The sequence below is a fragment of the Marmota monax genome, unplaced genomic scaffold, assembly GCF_021218885.2.
Source record: "Marmota monax isolate L192 unplaced genomic scaffold, Marmota_monax_Labrador192_F-V1.1 WCK01_AAM20220418_F8-fsc00224, whole genome shotgun sequence".
NCBI classification, from domain to species: Eukaryota; Metazoa; Chordata; class Mammalia; order Rodentia; family Sciuridae; genus Marmota; species Marmota monax.
In genome coordinates this window covers 211,615-233,980 of record NW_026693937.1, presented here as the reverse complement: position 1 = coordinate 233,980, position 22,366 = coordinate 211,615, and the positions used below count along the sequence as shown (strand labels likewise).

Here is a 22,366-nt window from a genome sequence, read left to right as displayed (position 1 = left end):
CCCAGAAATTATATTTTGAATATGGCATCCTTAAATTTTATGCAAAATTTTACATGTATCTGTGTTCTTTTGAGGATGGGTCCAGTTTCTTCAAGATCCACAATTAAAAAAATACTGCCTTAGGGTACAGAGATTATGAATTGAGGGTATGCAAATTATTACTATTGTAAGCAAAGTTAAGGCAGTGTGACACAGAACATTAGACAACAAAATAATCTGTTTGAATATTTTTACAATGGCCACCTTTGGTAATATAAGAACAGTAATCATATTAATCAGGATTAAGAAAGCAGAAAACTTTAGGAAAACTGCTACAAAATGAAGAAATTTCCAGGGAAGTTATTTTAACTGTGATTCTTGGTCTTAAAGTCAATTTATTATGAGAGTAAACTTTGAGTAGTTCTATCTTGATGGTTTCTAGAATTTGTAAGCTACTCTGAAGAGCAGGCACTTGCCCACACAGTTCTCCTTTTATTTTCTATTTAAATTGCAAAGGATGGGAACTGAGTTTTGAAAACCATTTGTAGGTCAGAGCATTTCTTTTATTCCTAGTGGCTTATGAATGCAAAAGCTTGACTGTATCTCTTTTTGATTGCTATAGCTTACTGTGAAAGCTTTTACTATCATGTTTATTTTGAGAGAATATGTTCAGATTTCCTTGTCTCCATAAATCATGTCCTAATTCTACCCCAGTGTTCAATATCCTTTAAGTAGGATTATGTTTTTCTTTTCAAGGGTGTGGGGCTCCTCGTTTTATCTTACCTAACTGTGAAGCATTTTATAGTTACTTATGTGAAGTCTTTTTTATCAGTCTACAACAAGGTTTCCTTAAACTGACAAAAATTAATTTTTTACATAGGGCAATTCTGCCAAGAAGAGCTCCACTCATACATATCTGATACTGTTGGCTTTGAAAACATAATTAGAATGAAGAAATTATTGTACTGCATATACTGCTTCCAGAACATAATAATGGTACACAATAGGACTTATTCACAGGGTAATTAATTAATTTCAGATGCTTAGCTTTCAGCAAAATAAAAATTTAAGTTTCACACTCTCTACTGAAAATACTCATATAGCACGTCCATGTTGGCAAAATTTATTCTGTATTTTAAATTCAGAACGTACGGATTTCATTTGAGTATTAAGATCCATAGCCATTTCTACTTCTCCTCAAGATTTTCATTGGCTCAGCTTTGGATCTTCTCTGCAAGAAGATTCAGGGTCACAAAAGGCACACAGATAAAAATATTCATTTTGCTCATCCCTTTGGGTCCACCTGCTTCAAAGAACTGAAGACATAGCAACGTACAGAAATAAAGAGTAGAGAAAACCATCTGTAGTTCATAAGTTAGACACTATCCTTTATATTTTGTACATGAGGAAAGGTACAAATTTGATTCCCACAATACTGCTTGTCATTTCTAGTCTGCAAGGTAAGATTTAAGGTTGAAAGTCCACAGAATCCTTCTTCACCAAACCCATTCCCTCCAAAGAGGGAAAATAATGTTCAGGTGTTATATCAAAGAAGAATTCTTGAGCCTGTAGAGATGAATTCAGAAGACAGAGCATTCACTTGACTCCCTGGGCAGTAATAGCAGCTCTTTTTAGTAAATAGTGCACCAGTTGCTGCCATCACTTGGCATCAGCCCTCCGGTGATGAGCAAAATAAGGTCAACAAACCACCAAATCCCAAGTCCTCCAAGTGTCAGCAGCTTCCCAACCGCTGTGCCCGTGTGTCCCAAACAGAAACGATCTACTCCGAAACATCCCAGGAAGAAGGAGTAGAGTAAAGTGGTTATGAAGTAGTGGCCAGTGTACCTAGATACAAGATATAAGAAGAAAGATGTTTTACTATGTGAAAGTTAAAATACTTAAAGATTAATGAATTTAACATAAAATGGTGCAGAGTCCCTCTGTGGTCTTTTACCCTCTGTTTTGAATTCTTTTCTGATGTGGTCAGGCTGGTATGGCCATAAAGGGAGACATGAAAGAGATTCAGAAAAAAAACAGCTATGATTCTCATAGGTCCTAGAGATAGGAGGCAATGGCCCACTATGCAGGGACACATGGGAGGGACCCCAGGACTGTCAGAAGACAGGAGTTAGCGCTAGGTTAAGGCCTCTTTTTTTGGAGTTTGTGCAGGAATGCCAAGGCAGGGTAAGATAGGCAGTTTAGGATGGGCTAGTTTGAACAATTTTAGTGTACTCCAGGCTATAGGATGGTCCTTCATGGCCTGATACCTGGCCCCGGAAAGATTAAAGGCAGGGAATAAATACTGCCTCTTCAGGGTGTTCAGGCCAGATACAGGAGTATGGCTGTAGATTGGTTAGTTTGTATATCAAGGACATGTTCCTTTTGTGGCCCATTTCTATTTCTAATATACTAGCCTTGGGAGGAGCAGTTTCTTCCAACAAGATTTTTTTTTTTTTTTAAAGAAGTCAAAAACATCCTAATGAATAAAAAATTCAGTAAAAAATGTCTTACAATTCTCTTATCTCCCCCTACCAAAACTCAAGTACTTGCTCAGATACAGAGCACCTCTAAGAACAAATGTTAACTTTTGCAGAGTAGGATTTTTAAACACATTTGCATAATAGATGTGATTGGTAGTACTGATTTTGGGGTCCTAACCTCCCCTCAACTGGCTCCTTTCCTTAGGCTCAGTTGGCTTCCTTTGAGTGTCCTTTGCTAAGGGAGCACTGTCCTTCCTTGTCTCCATAAACCTTTCCTGCTTTTTTGTCAGCTAAAAGTGAAGACTTCTGTAGGCTTCTGTCCTTATGTACTGTGAAGACATTTAACCAAAGTTGCTAATATTAACATAAACACAGCCACAGACTCTTTGCATTAGCTAGTGGTGTAAGTGAATTCTGTGCCTTCAAGCAGAATTTACAGAAAAGACCCAATCCTTTAACTTAAGATCAATTGATATTTAGAGAGAGGACTCCCAATCCCCACTTTTTATAAAAAACCCTTTATTCCATGAAATACTAAGGATTTTCACAGGATTTAAGCTTATCATGAGTTCTGAAGCTAGATCAGGTGGTTCAAATTCTTCATTCAGAGGATGAGGGAATAGACTCTTGAGTGCTCAGAGGCACTCAGCTGTTTAGTGAAAGAGATATTTAGAACTTACAACTTCTTGTCTCAATTCCAGTGTCCCCTACTATAAGCAAAATGCTTCTGTCACAGAGTAATAGGATTCCCTATTTAAAACTTGGAAGAAAAAGTCAGACCAAAAAATGACAATAAAAATATAATTCTCCTTCCATCCAACCAAGTACCAACTACTTCATTCTTTTTTTTTTTTTTTTTTTTGGCGGGGGGCGGGGTGGGGGCATCTTTTACTGTTCATTTTGTGAATTCTAGAAAACCCATTTAATTTTCAAACCCATAATGAAACATTCAACTTCAAATGTATCTGGTACCTCAATTTCTGACAGTTTTACAAAGTGAATCATATGTCTTTTGTCTCTTCCCTCAAGGAGCAATTATGTTTTATGATTTTCTAGTCTGCTAAATCAGTTATTACATCTACCTGTTTATTCAAAATTTTTGTTTACAACTCTTGTTTGAGGTTTCTCTTGTCTAATTTTCTATATACTTTTAAAATGTTTTACAGACTTTGTTATAAACTTGTAATTTTACTAGGATTTCAAGAAAGAAAGATATACATATAAAATATTTTAGTTATCAAATGTATGTGGAAATTTTTACAAAAATAAGAGAAATCAAAACAACACAATTTCTTAAAACACAGATATTGCAAACAGCAAGCACATCTGTAAATTATTTTTATGTGGAAGAATAATTTAATAGTGAAAATTTTTTTATTTACATGACAGAAGAATGCATTACAATTCTTATTACATATATAGAGCATAATTTTTCATATCTCTGGTTGTATACAATGTATATTCACACCAATTCGTGTCTTCATACATGTACTTTGGTTAATAACGATCATCACATTTCACCATCATTTATAACCCCATGCCCCCTTCCTTCCCCTCCAACCCCTCTGCCCTATCTAGAGTTCGTCTATTCCTCCCATACTCCCTCTCCCTATCCTAATATGAATCAGCCTCCTTATATCAAAGAAAACATTCGGTATTTGTTTTTTTGGGATTGGCTAACTTCACTGAGCATTATCTTCTCTAACCCCATCCATTTACCTGCAAATGCCATGATTTTATTCTCTTTTATTGCTGAGTAATATTTCATTGTGTATATATGCCACATTTTCTTTTTTTATCCATTCATCTATTGAAGGGCATCTAGGTTAGTTCCACAGTTTAGCTATTGTGAATTGTGCTCCTATAAACATCGATGTGGCTGTGTCCCTGTAGTATGCTGTTTTTAAGTCCTCTGGGTATAGACCGAGGAGAGGGATAGCTGGGTCAAATGGTGAGTGAAGCAGGAGGCATCACTATACCAGACCTTAAACTACACTACAGAGCAATAGTAACAAAAACAGCATGGTATTGGCACCAAAACAGACTGGTAGACCAATGTTACAGAATAGAGACACAGAGACTAACCCACAAAATTACAATTATCTTATACTAGACAAAGGTGCCAAAAATATGCATTGGAGAAAAGATAGCCTCTTCAACAAATGGTGCTGGGAAAACTGGAAATCCATAAGCAACAAAATGAAATTAAACCCCTATCTCTCACCACGCATAAAACTCAACTCAAAATCGATCAAGGACTTAGGAATAAAACCAGAGACCCTGCGTCTAATAGAAGGAAAAAGTAGGCCCTAATCTCCATCATGTGGGATTAGGCTCCAACTTCCTTAATAAGACTCCTTTGGCGCAAGAATTAAAATCAAGAATTAAATGGGATGGACTCAAACTAAAAGGTTTCTTCTCAGCAAAAGAAATAATCTGTGAGATGAATAGAGAGCCTACATCTTGGAACCAACTACCCCATTCAAAATAACACTTTGTGCTGGGGTGTAGCTCAGTTGAAGAGGACATACTTAGCATGCTTGGGTTTAATCCCCAGCACCGCAAAAGAAAAGAAAACAAATACTTACTTTATACAAGGCTTATTGTCCCGCAGGAAGGTCCTAGGACTGGCACACTCAATTCCATCTAGGGCCCGGCACTGGACTGAAGTATGCTCCACATCACTGTATGCCTGACCTCCAAACTATGGAATAGCAGCCAAAGCCAAAAGAAAAAAACAAACTCACCAAAACAAGTAATAGAAAAATATATCCTTTTTTTTTCCCATCAATAAAAACTGCCTCAGTACTATAATTATTCTAACAAAGTTGGGGTAAAGCTGAATTCCATACTTAAAAGCATGTAAACATATTTAAAATGATAGATTAGTCCATCCTAAATATACATTGTTCAAATAAACCTTTTTTTCCTTTCATGATTGGTTTCAATAATGTAGTAAAAAATTACAATCAATTTAATTAAATGTCATTTAGGAGAAATGAACACAATACTTACAGGAAAAAGTACAAATTGGAGCATTGGAGAATAGGTATTAAAAATCATGTGTATTAGAGGTTTCTTTTATATCTACTGTAAATTAACAGAATTATAAAATAAAATAACTCAGAATATCATTTGACTTAGGACTTTATTTAGGTCACGAATGGGTGATTATCAGGTTTCTGCAGTCCAAATTCTAGTAAAAAATTTTGGAATGGGGCCTCTTTAACTAAAAGCCAGCAGAGAAAGCATACCTGTACATTTTTTACTGGAACATTATTAGTGCTGTATACTATTTTTATTGGAGTGTTCCTCAAAGAGAAAATACTGGAAAAGAGGATGCTTGCCTTTCTGGTCTTATTCTTGTCAAGTTTATTCCTTTGTGTTTGATTTAGCACAAAAAGTTTTTTTGTTCTTTTTCTTTTTGTGCTATAATAATCCTCTTAACATCTTTTAAAATCTTGCATAATATAATGTTGATTCCATGGTGTGGAAAAGATACATGAACTTTTTGAGAGACTGACTAGGAAATGTACATACACCTGGCTTTAGGGATATTATTAATGGATTTGATTGACTCTTTCCATTCTAAGCGGCTATTGTTACCAAAGACTTCCCCTAGAATACTTTTCATTTTTTTTTGGTACTGGAGACTGAACCCAAGGGTGCTTTATCACTGGGCTATATCCCCAGTCCTATTTTGAGACAGGGTCTTGCTAAATTGCTTAGGGCTTTGCTAAGTTGTTGAGACTGGCCTTGAATCTGTAATCTTCCTGCCTCAGCCTACCCAGTCGGTGGGATTACACGTGCTATTGCACTCAGCTTCCCCATGAAATAATTTTTACTACCTATGAAAACAAACTGATAAACCCTATCTATTTCCTAAGGACATGGTAGAACCTGCTTACCTGGTGAAAAGGAAGATTACTGGCAAGTGGTTTACCCCAAATGTGTGTGAAACAGAAACTGCCCAATTCATCTTTGGTTTTAGAAAGTGCAAAGCCTTTTTTTTTTTTTCCTTCTCTTTCAGGAGAGGGCCTGCCCTGAAGGGTAGGTGACATTTAAGCTTCAAATCTGTCAGTCTTAATGGTCAATGGCCAAAGGAACCAGACAGGTCTTTGCACCTGGATGCTTTAGGTACTGAAACTGTTCCCTCCTGAAGAAACCAAATGTCATGTTCAGTCACTGACCTTAGCCTTGCTGGAAATTTCCAGTAACAGCCATTTGGATGAACTTCTATAAAAATGTAACTTCATACATCCTTATATTTTTCTGTAACAATATTTAGTTAGTACTTTTTCTATAGGGAAGCATTTGCTAATACAACAAAACAAAAAGTCACCTTTAGACAACCATAACCAAGTTCCTGGGATGCAGTTGTATTTCCAACATGATCCACTGGGTCTTCACATTCTATAAATTCATCAGGTCTGCAAATCACCAGTAAGATCATGATCATAATCATTCCTTTTGCAAGTTGCTGTTTAGATGAATATAATCAAAATAAACATCAAACATTTATTTGTTAAGTTTTTTCGGGGGCTCACACTTTGTAGATAACTTTTCCAAGCCAAATGGTGGTGTCAATTAAACAGAAGCACAGCAGGTCAAACTTGACAGCTACTCAAATGACCCTTTTATTGGGGAGGTGCTTCTGGTCCTGTTTTTACATGGATTCTACTTCTGCCATGGCTTCATCTCTTCCTTAGGCAAACAACCATAACGCACTGGGGCAAATAATAAGACAAAAGATGCTCAGGTCTCTTTGCATTTCCCAAACGTCTTACTTGCTTAAAAAGAAATATTAAAAATGGCTTGGTTCTGCAAATGGTAAGGATATTCTTTATATTTTTATTTTTAAGTGCCTTGTGCCTTATTTTTAAGTGTCATTTATTTCATTTGTACCTCATTCAGTACTAGTGGATTCTTCCTTGGCTAAAGGGTGTAGGAGGGAGAAGGCACAGCCTGGAATACTTATGCTAGAGGCTATGTCACTCCTTCTTAGTACTGCTCTTTCGGGATCTTAAAGGATCTATCTCCAATACACAAGATTTTTCTCTGCACGAGTGAGATGAGTGAGGAACCTACCTTGATAATTACCTATCACTACTATCGGGTCTTCAGCCGGAGAGGGTCTAACAAAAAAGGCAGCCTTTCCCTTCCCTCTACCTTCCCACATATCCCTGGCCCAGTCTCCACCTCCACCCGCCTAGACGACTGGGTAGCTTACAAGTAAGAGCAAAGGATGACTGGAGAGTGGGGGTCGCCATATTCCCAGGTTGGAGCACCCGCAGAGCCCTCTGGGTGGGTGGCACTAGCGGACGTGAGCTCGAGCTCGGCGGTAGCATTGTACGAGTGGCTCCGAGAAACACAGTGCAGCAGAAGTAGATTCCCCAGCAGCAAAGCCGCCTGGCCGCACAGAAGTAAGTAGCTCACCGGGCAGCCACCCAGCACCATCTTCCTGGGCTCAGTGGTGGAGACACGGTCTCAACCACAAAACCCAGGCCGGCACCGCCGACCCAAGCCCGGTCTTGTCAGGCCTCTCCGCGTAACCTCCTGCCTTGCCGCCAAACGGCCAATGGGCGCGCAGCTCGATGCTCCACCCACACCTTTAACCAATCAGAAGAGACTGATTGGGGTGGGGCTTCGCATCAGCTTTCCAATTCCTCTTGTGGGTCTCACGCTCCTCCTCCTTTCGTTCCGGCTGCTTCGTCCAATCGGTTCCCTTGACCTCAAAAGTAGGCGTGCTCGGGCAGGGAGGGCGGGGCAGATAGTAACCGGGCTGGGCCGACTACTGAGGATTTCAGCGGCCAGTTTAGAAATCTCATTCTCCCGCCAGGGACTACATTTTTCCCTACGTCAGCGCTGCGAGAGCGATGTCGGGAGCGAGCTCGGACCAGGGGCTGAGTTGCGTCAGTGCCGCGCGCGTGCACGTCCCTGGGCGCGCGTACCCTGGCCAACCCTGGGGCCCCGGCAGGGTTGCAAAATGATGGAAGAGGCGGAGGCAGAGGCGACCGAGCGTTGAGTGGAACCTGCAGATTCTTTCGAGATGGGTTCGGGCGCGGGCTCGCCCTCTGGGACCCTCCGTTTCCAGTGGTTGCTGTTGTTTGGCCTAGTGGGCCCAGTTTTCGGTGGGGAGCGGCCAGGTGGGTGTCCGCCTCCAAGCTCCTTTGGGATTGCTGTTTCCCAGGGCTGGAACGCTCGGAGTTAACCCGTGGTGCCCGGGAGTGGAGGGACCTGGGCCGGGACTGGATTCGGGGTCGGGAGGCGCGGCCGCTGCACGTGTGAAGACCCTGCCAGACCCAAGCTCGGGGTCTCGCGTCCCAAACTCTTCCAGGTATTGGTCTGATGTCCGGTTCCACTTCCTACTTGGAAGAGCCTTTTGCGCCGTACCCCACCCCCATCTCGAGCAAAGCCTGGTCTCCCAGGCACTCTCCAGACTGCTCTGGATCAGGGGCTGACCTCGGGGAAGTCCGCCGAGAACCCTGGAGACTGGGTGCGTGCCGAGGGTGTGTTCACGTTTAATATGGTTTGAGGAATGGAGCTTGCTTGCTCTTGCTTGTAGAGTTGATGTCATAGAGTTGAAGGTGGAACTTTTGCTTCAGGTTATCATACTTTAAGCTTTTTGGCGTTTGTTTCTTTAGCAGAGTCATCCGTGTAGATCCACAGACCTAGAGGTAGTGATGGAATAAAGGAAAGGGGGCTCATTTTTCTTGGGCCATTTTTGCTTTTGAAGTAATACTTTTTTTTTTGAAAAGAAGTGCTGCGTTTCTATAGCTATAGTCTTTTATCTGTGTTCATACTAGGTTTGCCTTGTCTTAAATATGGGCAAATAACTCCTGCTGTGTTTAACTCACAGGATTATCCTTACGAATTAAATCATTTATGTGAAATCATTTTTGAATTGTGAAGCTTCTCGTGAATGTGTAAAATATTTATATTGGAAAAGCCCAAGCATAGTGAAAAACAAATCAAACACTCTAGTTTCTTTTTGGAAACATTTTATTGATTTTGGCTTTTGTATAAATTGTTTGCTGGCTGTATTTTCTCTATCTGCGATTGGATATATAATGGAGAATGGGAGTTTTTCAAAATTGTTGCCTTGAGAGTTGTTCATAGGTAATTAATGATGGAAGATTTCAGTGCAAGACTGCGGACCTTCAGCACGCTAATTGCATGTTTTCTTATCTTTGGTTTTTTCTTTTTAAATTATGTCGTTTTGCTCAAGCATGGAAATCTTGAAGCTCAAAATACTGAAAATGTTTTGAATAGGATGTTGCCAAATCATTTCTGATTAAAAAAGACTACTCCCAGTGGTGGTGTAGGTGGCAATTATCTATCAGTATTTAAGGTGGAGCAGATTATACCTCTCGAGGTTTAGTGATCCCTGATTTTGTGTTTGTAAATATAAATCAGATGATATTTTTGGTTCATGTGTACATTTATTACATACCCACACTTAAATGAATGGAATATACTTAACTCTTTATCAATGTCTTATGACCAGCCTCTCACTGAAGCATAGATATACTCCCAAAATTTAGTCAACATTTATTGAACTTCCATAAATACCACCCTTAATTCTTGTGCAGAGGGTAAAGGGTGACCAAGTGTGCTAAGTGTATTTGAGGGATGTTGGAGGTTTTATGGAGAGAGTGATATTTGAATTGAGCTAAATGGGTAGATTTTTCAAGTGAAAGGGTAGGAGTACATCCTAAGCAGATTTTTTTTTTTTTTTTTCAAAAGTATGAGGGTGGGGGATAGAGGAAAATGATGATAATTTCAATATGACTTTAGGTAGTCTATATGAAAGGGAAAGATTCAGGGTAAAACTAAGGTAGGTTGGTACCAGTGGAGGGGAGCCCTCTTTGCTGAGCTAAGGGGTTCAGACTTTACCCTGTAGGAAGTTCTTTGTTAATGAAAGTTTTTAATTAGGAGTGTGACAATCAGATTTTTGATTAAAAACTGACAACACAGTGGAGGATATAATCTGGGAAGGAGTGACTGGTAGACCAGTTAGGAGGCTTTGGCAAGGAGTGTAGTGAGTCAACTTGTGTTTCCCCAGGGGAATGTTCTTCCAAAATCAGCTGACTTAAGTTTTTGCAATACAGGATGTTTAAAACATACACTGAAACATCTTCTGCTAATGAAAGAGAAAATTGAAGACTCAGTAAGTACAGCCCACACATTAGTTCAGGAGGCTTTGGTAGGATTTTTACTACAATTTATAACATTGTATCAATGAGGATATGCAGTATAATTTCCAAAATGCTGATTTACAATATTTAAAACAGCAGCAACAACAGAAACAGGCTGACAGAGGTAACTCTGTATCACTGTGAAACATAACAAAGGGAATCTGGTATGATTTTGATTTTTCCCTGAAGGGAAATATGATGCACAGTCTTAGAAAATTTTCTTTTTTAAAACACTGGCATTATAAAGAAAGTGAGTTTGAAAGCTTATTCATGTTGAATTATTATAAAATGAAGTATATAGTAAGAATATAGGTTCATTTTAATCAAAATTTTAGATGCTGACAAATTATTTGAATTTGATGTATTTGTCTTAGTTATATAGGAATATGTAATCTTTCAAATTTAAAGATGGTTTCAAAATACTGAAAATGTTTTGAATAGGATGTTGCCAAATCTTTTCTGATTAAAAAAGAAAATATGTACACAACAAGTTGCTGGGTTCTAGGACAGTTAGCACTTTTAAATTTTACCTTATCAAATTTGATTTTACATTTGCTGTTTATTAAAAATCTTGGTTTATTATAAACTCCCTCAACAGATGGGAGATCTGGGTAACTAGGAGCTTTTTTGGATACCATCCACAAACTCAAACATATGACATAGATAACCTCATGATACTGCTTTTTTCTCTTTGATACCTCCTTCTGTATGTGTATAATCTAGAGCCTTGGAGTGATGCCAGTGTTTGAGTCAGTCTGATGAGACTACCTCATAAATGAATCTAGCCCTCCTGGTGTCATATCAACTAATCCCCTATTACCTTTGAATGGGTCCAATATGGATCCAACCAAGGTTGAATTGCACCATGTTGTTTGTGTATTGAGAGATTATTTTCCACCAATATCATGTTTTCTATCAAAATATTTTCCATTTTGTGATAGAAAATAATCTGTTTTAGTCAGATCATTTTCCCAGGGTGATTATATATGGGACACTGCGTGAGTCATGAGTGAACCTGAGAAATTAACTTATTTTGGTCAGTTTTAAACTATGCAGTTGTGTTAGATTTTAATTTAGATAAGAATTAGGGCACTAAAGCTTATGATAAGTCAAGAAAATGGTATCACAGACTAACATGTTATAATGTATTCAAAACCCATGCCCAATTATGAAGAACTCCCTTTGACACATTTTCTCTGAATGAGATTTTTCATGATTTAAGTCACTTTATTTTGATTTTCCCCCATCCCTTCCCTTTAGTAGCTCATTAGAACTCTCAGGCAAATGGACCCCTCAAGAGTCTGCCCTCATTGATAGCAGAATCCTGTTCTGAATACACGCTTGGCCTACTGCTCTCATGCCAGCTTAGAGAGCAATATATGGTAATGCTATTAAAATGACAGGTGTGTGAACTTTGTGCACTCATGGAAAAGTTGACATAAAAGAAAGTAAGACTTATTTTGGTTTGTATGTGATCATTATAACCAAGAGAACTACATATGCATAGACGTAAAGATCAGAAGAGGTTGTTAACTGAACATATATTTATTTTATTGAATGCTTTCTGTATGCATGACGAAAATATATGATGACTAAGATATTGGCTTTGGTTTTAGGAACTTGAATTTCTTACTGGAATTTAAATTAATTCTTAAGAGCATTAAATCTTATAAATGGTTGGAATTTTGACAAGGGGCACTTCAAAACAAACAGCAACAAAATCATTTTCTTTTTAAATGTAAAGATTGGTAAATATAAAAAACTGTCAAAACATGTGAGAGTGTAGGATATAGCAATGGAAATCATAATTAAAAGTATGTTTGAGAGAGGTTATTAATGATACAGTATGCATTTACTTGGGATTGATCTTGTGAATAGAATGAAAACGTGTGGCCCCAAATAACAATGTTTTATGGATCTAATTACAATTTCTCTTAGAGAAATACTTTGAACAACAGAATTATCTCATTCAGCCTGAATGTGAGGCCCAGGTTTATTTTCCACAGTGAAAGTACGGAAAGGTAGCTATTTGTTTAGATAATGAGCAGGAAGGAAAGGGGAAGGTTCTGTGGTTTGGCTCTGACATTTATTTGATTTGCAGTTAGGTAGAATTCTTTTAACTTATTTCCTTCTACTACAGTTGTATTATTAAAAAAAAAAAAAAACATGCTTAGACTTCTTCCAAATTACAGTACATGAAAAGATCCAAGGAGTTAGAGAAAGAAAGAAGTGCAAATAACACCTTTTTCTTTTATTTACTAAGTGTAGGACTCTTAAATTTCATGTTTCGACTCTTTTATCTTCAGGCCATGATTCAAGTGATCTGATTTTTAGCCTATCAAATTCTAATATAATAGTTTGTATTCCCCAAAGAGCTGAATGTATTAAGATTTTAACTTTCATTGTGAACTCTCTCTTGTTTTTGCCAGTAGTTGTTCACTAGAAGGCATGTGGGGGATTTTTAGTTGTCACAACAAGGGAATGCTATTGGCATCTGGTTAATTGAGATCAGGGACGATACTAAACATCTTACATGGGATGACCCCTATTCCAGCCTAATATGTCCATGCTACTGAAATAAAAGTTTTATTCAAATAATGTTAATGAGCTTTCTGTATAGTAATATAGGAAAAATACTATTTTGGTTCCCAAGAGAAGGAAAATATCCCCGCCCCCCGCAAAAAAAAAAAAAAAATTGGGAAAAATCTGTGCACTAAGTAAACACAAGAGAAGGAAAAAAGAAATTGGAATTAAAAATAGGAAAGGAATTTTGAAAAAAAATAGGAGTAAGAATTTTAACACAATTAGTATGTATTATTTTTGAGTGGCATTTTCCAAACTTGTACATCTGTCATGATGTTTTTGAATTCTTTATGGCATAGCTTCAGAAAGTGGATTCTTGGGCTTTCAAAAGGACTCAGTGTCAAAGTTAACAGCTCTTACATACAGAAGTTTTTATGGTGGTATAATTTTGAAAGCCTTTTAAAAAATAAATGCCTAATTATGACATTTTGGTTTTTAAATATAGAAGGAAAGAAAGTTGTATCTTATATATATATATTTTAAAAATATTTTATTTAGTTGTAGATGGACACAATACCTAGGTTTATTTATTTATTTTTATATGGTGCTGAGGATTGAACCCAGTGCCTCACACATGCTAGCTCTACTACTTAGTTATATGTATTTTGGGACTGGGGATTAAACCCAGAGGCACTCAACCACTGAGCCACATCCCCAGCCCAATTTTGTATTTTATTAGAGACAGGGTCTCACTAAGTTGCTTAGCGCCTTGCCATTGCTGAGGCTGCCTTTGAACTTACGATCCTCCTGCCTCAGCCTCCCTAGCTGCTGGGATTACAGGCTATGCCACTGGGTCCGGCTGTATTTTATCTCTCTCTCTCTCTCTCTATCTATCTATCTATATATCTTTATATATACATTTTATATATATATTAATATTTTAGTTATAGATGGACACATTACCTTTATTTTTTGTTTGTTTATTTTTATATGGTGCTGAGGATTGAACCCAGTGCCTCACACATGCAAGGCAAGCCCGTGTATCGTATATTTTTATGTCTGTTTTTTATTCTTCTTTGCTGGCAATATGGGTAACAGGTCCATAGAAGACAGAAGACTTGATTTCTAATCCTGGCCTGAAAGTAGGTATATAGCCTTATTAAAAGTATTTTTAGGAATATGAAAAAACTGAAAGTTATTGAAAAATTTATTTTGGGGAGGAAATAGTCCCATATTTCAGGGTTTTTTTAAAGGATTATGGGTATTTTTGCTTAGTGATTTATGTATATTCTTAAGGTCAAGGATTTCTTTTGACATGGTTCCCAACTGGCAGCTCCAAATATCTGTATGTATATATTTAAACATGACATGTTATAAATATGCCTTGAATCAGCCTATGGGTGCTTTTGTGAGTATTGTAGTCCATTTCTAGTATTTTTAATGTAATGATGTGAAACCATATTTAGATAGTATAATAGGGTTTGATGGGTAAAGAGTTTGAAAACTGTTAGTATGACATGTATTGTATATAACATAATTTAATTTTCCTGTTTGTATCTTTTAAATCCCAGATCAAGCCAAGAGCCCATAGTATTGCTAAGGTTCATTTGATATTACCTCCATGTAAATTTTCTAATCAGCCAGGCAAGATTATAAACATTTTTATATATAGTGTTATCTTGGGAAAAGTTAGATGTAAATACTTCAGCTTCATCTGTACTTGAGAAATCTGAGGGACATAAGCATTAAAGAGGGAATGAACATGAAGATTATCTTGAAAGAGGATAGCGTGGGCAGGGGGAGCCCAGGTGTAAAAGTATCCTGTACTCTAGATGTGAAGTTACTAGGCTGATGGAGGCCTAGGGATATGGCTGGGTGGAGAGTGCTTACCTGGTATGTTTTGAGTCCCTGGGTTTGATCCCTAGCATTACCTAAACCAAACCAAACCAAAACAAATGGGAATGGAAAGGAAAGACCATTGAAAAGAGATGCTAGATAATCAGTACTTTTAAAGGAATTTATGTATTTTTATTGAAAATATGTTTTTTGTTTTCCTTTTAATTTTAAAAGTAATACAATAGTGGCAAAATTTATATCTTTGTAAAAACAAGTTTGAATTATACAGAAATACAAAAGTGTTGGAAATGTACTTTTTTCTCATTACTTGCTAGTTCTACTCCATTATGGTAATGACTTTAAATAGTTGGTCCATTTACATGTTTACTTATGACATTTTATAGTCATACTTCATTTTATATGACTTAATTATAGTGTTTCATAGTTACTGTAATATAGGATTGTATAAAGTAAGAAGTAAAAGGCCCTTATCCCATGCCCTATAGGTAATTACTTAAAAATTATTTTGTTATAAAAGTTTTTAAACATACACAAGAAAAAGGAGAATAGTAATGAACTCCTATGTGCCCATAATCCAGCTTTAATCTTATGTGTATCCATTTCCTCAAACATACTACATAATTTTTAATGCATACCTTAGACATCATGTTATTTTGTCACTGAATGTTCAGAATGAATCTTTAAGACAGGACATAAATCCTTACCCACAAGGTGCTTATTACACTGAAAAATTGATAATAATTCTTCAAGATCATCTGATAGCTATTCTGTCAACAGTTCCCAGATTATCTCAGATATTTTTCAGTTGATTTATTTTTACTAAGATCTAACAGATCCATATACTGCATTTGGTTATAAAGGCTTTTTTAATTTATGAAAGTCCCATCTTTCCCCCTCTTGTAGGAGAAACTGAGTGGAAGATGTGACTCTGGTCTTCCCCCAGTCTTAAGATTCTGCATGTTGAATGTGGTTCTGGTGGATAGGGCTACATAGAGAGATTTTTCATCTGTGGTCCTTAGATGGTGACCAAATATTTCATCAAGTTCACTGAAAGAATTGTTATGCCACTGCTAATGATGCTGGAAGAAAAGAGATTGTGTTGAACTTATCAAGAGACTGTAGGTTGGAATCCTCTATGTGGGCAGTTTTCATTATACTCAGTTTTTACTAAATTGATGAGTTTAGAATCCAAATCCTGCTTAAGATGTGATTTTCATCTGTGATAGAACTAAACAGGATTGGAATTGGAAGTGTCTACATGACTGTCTTGAGTTCTTAACAGTTAATATATTTGGTGTCAAGTTTTTGTTTTATGAGGGATTAGGGCAGTCATTTTATTTGAGATAGTTGCTACATTGTTGATTATGTATTTATTGAGAGTTAACCCATTAAATGCTGGAAGTAACTTTTCCTTCTTATCATGCCTTCCATTTATTAAGTATTTAGTAGCTACCATCTCAGAGGATGCCATTTATGCTGGATAAAATGGGAATTGGGAGATAAGTAAATGGAACTAAATTCTAGGATGCTCCCTTCCCATTACCCCACTAAAGAAGTCTTTTCTTCTTCTTCCTCTCTGTTGACTCCCATTCTCCCTGTCTCTCTTGTTTTTATAATTTAAGATTTCTTTTGAGAAAAGATTTATGGTATATAGCTAAAAAATGTTTGAAAATGATTGCTACACATATAATGTTTGGAAAAGGTTAACATCCTTTTAAATGAAATATTTCCCTTCATACTTATCTAGTACATTGCTATTTAAGGAAAAACTATTTTTTGGGAAAAAAAAGTATATATATATATATGTTTTCGGTGGTGCTGGGGATTGAACCCAGGGCTTTGTACATGGGAGGCAAGCACTCTACCAACTGAGCTATATCCCCTTGATTATATTTTAATATGAGAATGTCATATAATTTTTCAGTGATTTGAAATTCATCTTTTGATTGCCATTATATTTTGTTACCATGTGGTTTTTCAGGTTACCTTTGTTATATTTGTTATTCCCTTTTTGATAGGCTTTCGACAGACCTCACATCTTTCTTCTTATGAAATTATAACTCCTTGGAGATTAACTAGAGAACGAAGAGAAGCTCCTAGGCCCTATTCAAAACAGGTACATTATTTCCTGAGAAATCTGTATATGTTAAGATTTTGCTTTGTTTCCTTTTTTTAACCAAAGGTGATATTTCTAAAGTGATTGGTCCAGAGTGTAATTAATTGGTCATTAATTAGTACTGCAGTGTGTGGTACTGATGTCCATCAAACAACGTTTTTGTGAAAGTGACGTATCAAGTCTTAGTATATATAGTTAAAGACAAAATGATCAACTCAAAACATAACAGAATGAAAAAAATAGAATTCTATGACCAGATTAGGATGCTGACTATATAGATTTCTAACCCTTAAATACTGTTACCACTGCCATTCAGTTTAAGGGTTAGAAATCTATATAGTCAGCATTCTAATCTGGTCATAGAATTGAACCCATATATGTATATATGAATTAACCTCACTTAATTTGTAATAGGCAGAATATTGCATACTGTATCTTCACTGGAGAATAGTAATGTATTTTTCATTTCCAGGGATATTTAGTAAACAATGAGTTTTATTTCCATATTGGAGGAAAACTTTTGTGCTGTTAATGTGGTAACCAATGCACAAAAATTATTTTTTTCTGTTATATTCTTATTACAGAGTTTGTTCAGAAATAATACTTATTCTTCAACTGTATAGAAGTATTATATAACTTCATTATAATTTTACTCCAATAGATAATAAAGGATTCAATATAGCTTATTACTTCTGAATTTCTGTTACACTCACAGCTGTAAAGCAGTTTGCATGTTGTTTAGAGACTGGGCATAGTAAAAAGAACACTGGAGTTCAAAATCAAGAGCTTTTAGTTTTAATCATTCCTCTGGGTACTACCATTAGTTGGGTTGATCATTCGACCCCATTTACTGTTCTATAAGTGAGGACTAAGTGACTTTAAGATCTCCCTTGAGTAGAACAGCTTATAATTTTCTCTTGTTTTTGGTCTGAACTGTATACTCTATGTTTTGATTTTGTTTTTTTCTTATAATAGAATTATACCCTGCTTACTTAGTTGTTTTTCTCCTTGTTTTCACTAGATTATAGACTTTTTACCACAGGGACTATGTTTTCTCCTTTATTGTGTCTCTGATGGCATCTTCATCAGTACTCCACATGGCTGTGATTGTAATAATGATAGTGATGTTTTACACTCTACCACTGGCCAAGAACAGATAGAAAGGCACGTGTCAAAACTGTGGGGAGAGGAGCTTGATATTTTTGATGTCTCTGTGGATACTGAGGTAGACAACAGAGTTCTCAGATTGCCATGTAGGAAGAATAGTGCCTGGATCCAGAAGTTGGTCTAGTTCTTGGAAGTCACCGGTTGATGTGAAGGGTTCATGCTATTTCCTGGCAAAATGTTAACTTACAGCTGGAAACATGTAGAGAAAATTAAATAGATGCTTCTGATAAAATTATTTGTTGAGTCCTTTTATGACTGTCATTTTTATTAAAGAGTAAGGTCACATTGAGCACTTTTGGCTAATGCAAGGTGAGTTTCTGGGTGTGTTAGCTTTCCATCACTATAATAAAATACTTGAGGTAACTTATAAAGGGTTAAAGTTTTATTTTGGCTCATAGTTTTTGAGGTTCTAGTCCTTCACTGGTTAGTCCCTTGGCTTTGGGCCTGTGGTGAGGCAGCACGGCAGGAGCACATACTGGTGCAAAACAGGGAGCAACGAGAAAGAGGAAGAGCACAGGGTTTCACAGTCCCTTTCAAATGCATACCTCCAGTCCCTTAAGACCTTCTTCAAGACCTCACCTTCTAAGGGTCCATTGCATACCCCAGTAGTGCTGCCCTTGGCACCAAACCTTTACGCATGCACCTTTGGGGGGGGCATTAAATATGCAAACTATAGCACTAGGGAAGTTGTTTCATAGATGTTTGAGGTTGATAGGAGGATCCCAGGAGCTTGAAGATGTGGAAGTGGAAGGTTCCTTATCTTAATTCATTGACTCTAAGAAGACTTTAATTGTAAGACATGGCTATATTATTTTGTGTTCCACTAATAAAGACGCAGAAATGTTGCCATTTAGACAGCTGTGACTTTTTATGATGGATTCTCATTCTAGAGGGCAAGTATGTTTTAGAATGATGAAATTAGGTAAGCCATGTAGAGATTTAGTCATAAAAATCAGCATTTCTTTTCAACTTTGAATGATTAAAACTAGGGATAATCTCTTGAACCCAAGAAGTTTATTTCATTTAAACAAAAGGAAGAATTACTTTGTACTGTAGATAATTTATAGATGGATTTAATCCCTGAAGTTATACATGAATTATAAATGAATTTAAGAGAAATTTAGATAAACGTGGGTGTGATTTTCCACAGTCGGTTATTAAAGGGAAGTAGGGATGATCAGATTACATTTTTATTATTTTAGAATAGATATGAAGTTCTATAAATCAAATGCAATTGTACCAAGTTATTTTAATTCAGGAGGGACTTTCCTGTGTCTTATAAATGATGTTTTGTTTAAAAGTAATTTATAAGGTGGTGCTTATTATTTATTTTCCTCCTTCTCTGTGCATTTAGGTATCTTATGTCATTCAGACTCAAGGAAAAGAGCACATTATTCACTTGGAAAGGAACACGTAAGAAATTTAAATTACTTTGACTTTTAAATAATGATTTCTTCTGTAGTATATTAATTTCATTTCCAGGTAGATGTTGTTTAGTAGATACTGAACCTGATTTTGGTAGGTTTAGCCACTTAGGTCACTGCTACACAGTGGTTGGCCTGCTTCTGAAGAAGCACAGGAATTTGTGCTTCGGCTGGGCACTGTGACTTCCAAGAGGAAAGAAGGCTGAGCAAAGTCAAGAATCTCCAATTTGTTGTTTGAAATTCACCACTAGAGGCAGAAGGGGGAAGTGGGGAGAAGGAGAGACTTGAGATGACTGAACAGGGACTGTTTATTGAGAGGACTCAAGATTCTATAGCCTCCTTCCAAGTCCACTCACACAGACTTCAGTAAAGGCAAAGGAGTAGTACACCAGGATGAAGAAAGCTCGCAGTCCGTGAGGAGTGTGAAAACTTGCAGGCATGGCCCCTCTGTGTCCTTTCTCAGTTGCAGGGATATGCTTTGTCTTCAGATTTCCAGCCACTTTAATGTGTGTGACAGCCTAGCACAGGTTTACTGAAAGGGTCTTTATATGCTACGTTAGTCATGTAGCTAAGGTTAGGCTTTGTAACTGATTAAACCGGTTGAAAACCATCAGTTTATCCATGTCTAACCACAATAGATGAGTTGGTTCTAGGTATCTCCAGGAGAGTTTTGAATTTATTTAACTTACTTATTTATATGTTTTTGAGATAGGTTCTCTCTAAGGTGCCCAAGCTGGCCTTGAACTCCTGATCCTTCTGCCACAGTCTCCTGAGTAGCTGGAATTACTGGTGTGCACCATTTAGTCAGGTTTAAGAGTTCTTCATTTTTCTGCAGCTACATCTCCAACCTGAGTTTTGAATTTGAAATGGCACATTATAAATTGTTTTGTTGCACACTGCATCCTGACTTGTCTATAAGGCCTGGGGATAAGCGTATAACTACTCTGGCCCTGCTGGAAAGAACCCTATCCTTACACATGTGGTTTTACTACTGAGCTTCCTTAACATGGAAAGAAGCTTTGAGAATTAGGAATAACTGTTTCCTCCAACAACTGACTACAGAATTTTTCAATCATGCTTAGGAGGTTAAGGCAATGAATGATTCTTGCTTATAAATAGAACTTTATTTTTTTATTTATTTTTTTTTTAGTTGTAGTTGGACACAATAACTTTATTTATTTATTTATTTTATGTGGTGCCGAGAATCAAACCCAGCCCCTCACACATGCTAGGCGAGGTCTACCACTCAGCCACCACCCCAGTCTTATATATAAAACTTTTAAAAGAGAGTATAAAAATATTTATTTTCTCCTACAAATATGATGTAAGTTATTCTTTTCCTGTGAGTTGTATCAGAAAATTTTAAGGACTTTTAAAAATATTTTGTTTATTTTTTGCAACCAGAATTTCATGCCAATAGAACAAATTGTAGCTTAACATTACTTTTGTGTAAGTAACACGTACTATTTTAGATGCAAGTCTGTTTATGACCTTTTAGTTTTATGGTAGTACATTTCAGGTAAATTTTTTAAATTTATTTTTGCTCCTCTCTTCTGAGTGTAATGCTTTAATCAGTTTGTTCTTAGTTGTTGATAGTTAAAGTAAACTTAAATGGTGTGTTTACTCTTTTTCCAGAGACCTTTTGCCTAAAGGTTTTGTAGTTTATTCCTACAATGAGGAAGGGACTCTGATGTCTGACTATCCCAATGTACAGGTAATATATTTTTCTCTTGATCCTATAGTAAAATTTAAAAATAATTATAATTTAAAAGTGAGTTCTGGATAAGTAATTGTCACTTCCCACAACCCCATGGGGACACTTTTAATATTATAATAGATGCATGGCCTGGAGGAGATGGGCACATTTATACAGACTAATGGACTTGACAGCCCTCCAGGTTCTTTGTTAAGATTTTTTGTTTTAAAGGCAGGAAAAGAATATATTTAATGGTAATTCTTACTTATTATGAAGGGGAAAAGTTTGATGTTTTAAAAATATAAGTGATTTATTTTGTTGAAAGTCATTAAAAGCAGATTTCATTCTCTTATTAAACCATTTATTCATCATTAGTGTTTAGTAAAGAAAAACGTTTGTTGTTATATATTATATACATTATATATTTAATAATGTTTAGGTAGATGTGAAATATGAATTAAAACTTTGATACTTTTTAAAATTTCTGTGTGGTTAGTTTGTTGTTGTCATATTCAAATGTTCAATTATTATTATTATGCTATTATTCAAAAGAGGTGTGGTTCTCTCTGCGTCACATTAGAATACTCTTGGGGACAGAACTGGCCAGGAATACTCAAAATAATTGGCAGATGTTGAACTTGGCTTTGTGTGGTTTTTACTTAGAGCATAAACATTTTTAGTTTGGTTCAGGAAATGTTTTACAGTCCTTTTTTGGTGACTATGTATTTTTTCTTTTGCAGTAATTTTCATGAGACGTCATTGTTTCCTTTAAACATATTATTATTCCCCTGAACTTTGTAATGCTTCTCTAATTGTTTATGTTAGACACTTTTGAAGCATTCTTCAAATAAATAGAAGGCAAAAATCTTTATTTTAGATTAATTATTAGTACTTAAAAAAATGAGGAAATGCTGACTTTGCCCTAT

The 22,366-nt window shown here is 36.4% G+C and overlaps 2 protein-coding genes across 2 annotated transcripts in view; one reads left to right on the top strand and one right to left on the bottom strand.

Annotated features, from left to right (window-relative positions):
- Window positions 1-1,086: 1,086 nt before the first annotated feature.
- Window positions 1,087-8,031, bottom strand: Tm2d2 (TM2 domain containing 2). The gene is made up of 4 exons (XM_046463841.2): window positions 7,690-8,031; window positions 6,802-6,889; window positions 5,048-5,163; window positions 1,087-1,824 (listed from the first exon to the last, which is right to left on the bottom strand). Exons 1-4 carry the CDS (start codon window positions 7,914-7,916, stop codon window positions 1,611-1,613), a joined length of 645 nt encoding a protein of 214 aa, XP_046319797.1. The 5' UTR covers window positions 7,917-8,031; the 3' UTR covers window positions 1,087-1,610.
- A 286-nt stretch (window positions 8,032-8,317) lies between these two features.
- The window catches only part of Adam9 (ADAM metallopeptidase domain 9), an 85,739-nt gene continuing 71,690 nt past the window's right edge, over window positions 8,318-22,366 (top strand). Inside the window, exons 1-4 of the mRNA XM_046463840.2 lie at window positions 8,318-8,605; window positions 17,056-17,153; window positions 19,675-19,733; window positions 21,380-21,458. Of these exons, the coding sequence (XP_046319796.1) occupies window positions 8,509-8,605; window positions 17,056-17,153; window positions 19,675-19,733; window positions 21,380-21,458 (333 nt within the window). The 5' untranslated portion in view covers window positions 8,318-8,508. The remainder of the gene's footprint in view (window positions 8,606-17,055; window positions 17,154-19,674; window positions 19,734-21,379; window positions 21,459-22,366) is intronic.

What these genes read in the sequence shown, in the direction of transcription:
- Tm2d2 (XM_046463841.2), bottom strand. Translation starts at nt 7,916, where the DNA reads ATGGTGCTGGGTGGCTGCCCGGTGAGCTACTTACTTCTGTGCGGCCAG. An exon ending in GTCATCCTTTGCTCTTACTT is followed by an intron (nt 6,890 to 7,689) that starts GTAAGCTACCCA and finishes GGTGATTTGCAG; the next exon opens with ACCTGATGAATTTATAGAAT. An exon ending in GACAATAAGCCTTGTATAAA is followed by an intron (nt 1,825 to 5,047) that starts GTAAGTATTTGT and finishes TCTTGTATCTAG; the next exon opens with GTACACTGGCCACTACTTCA.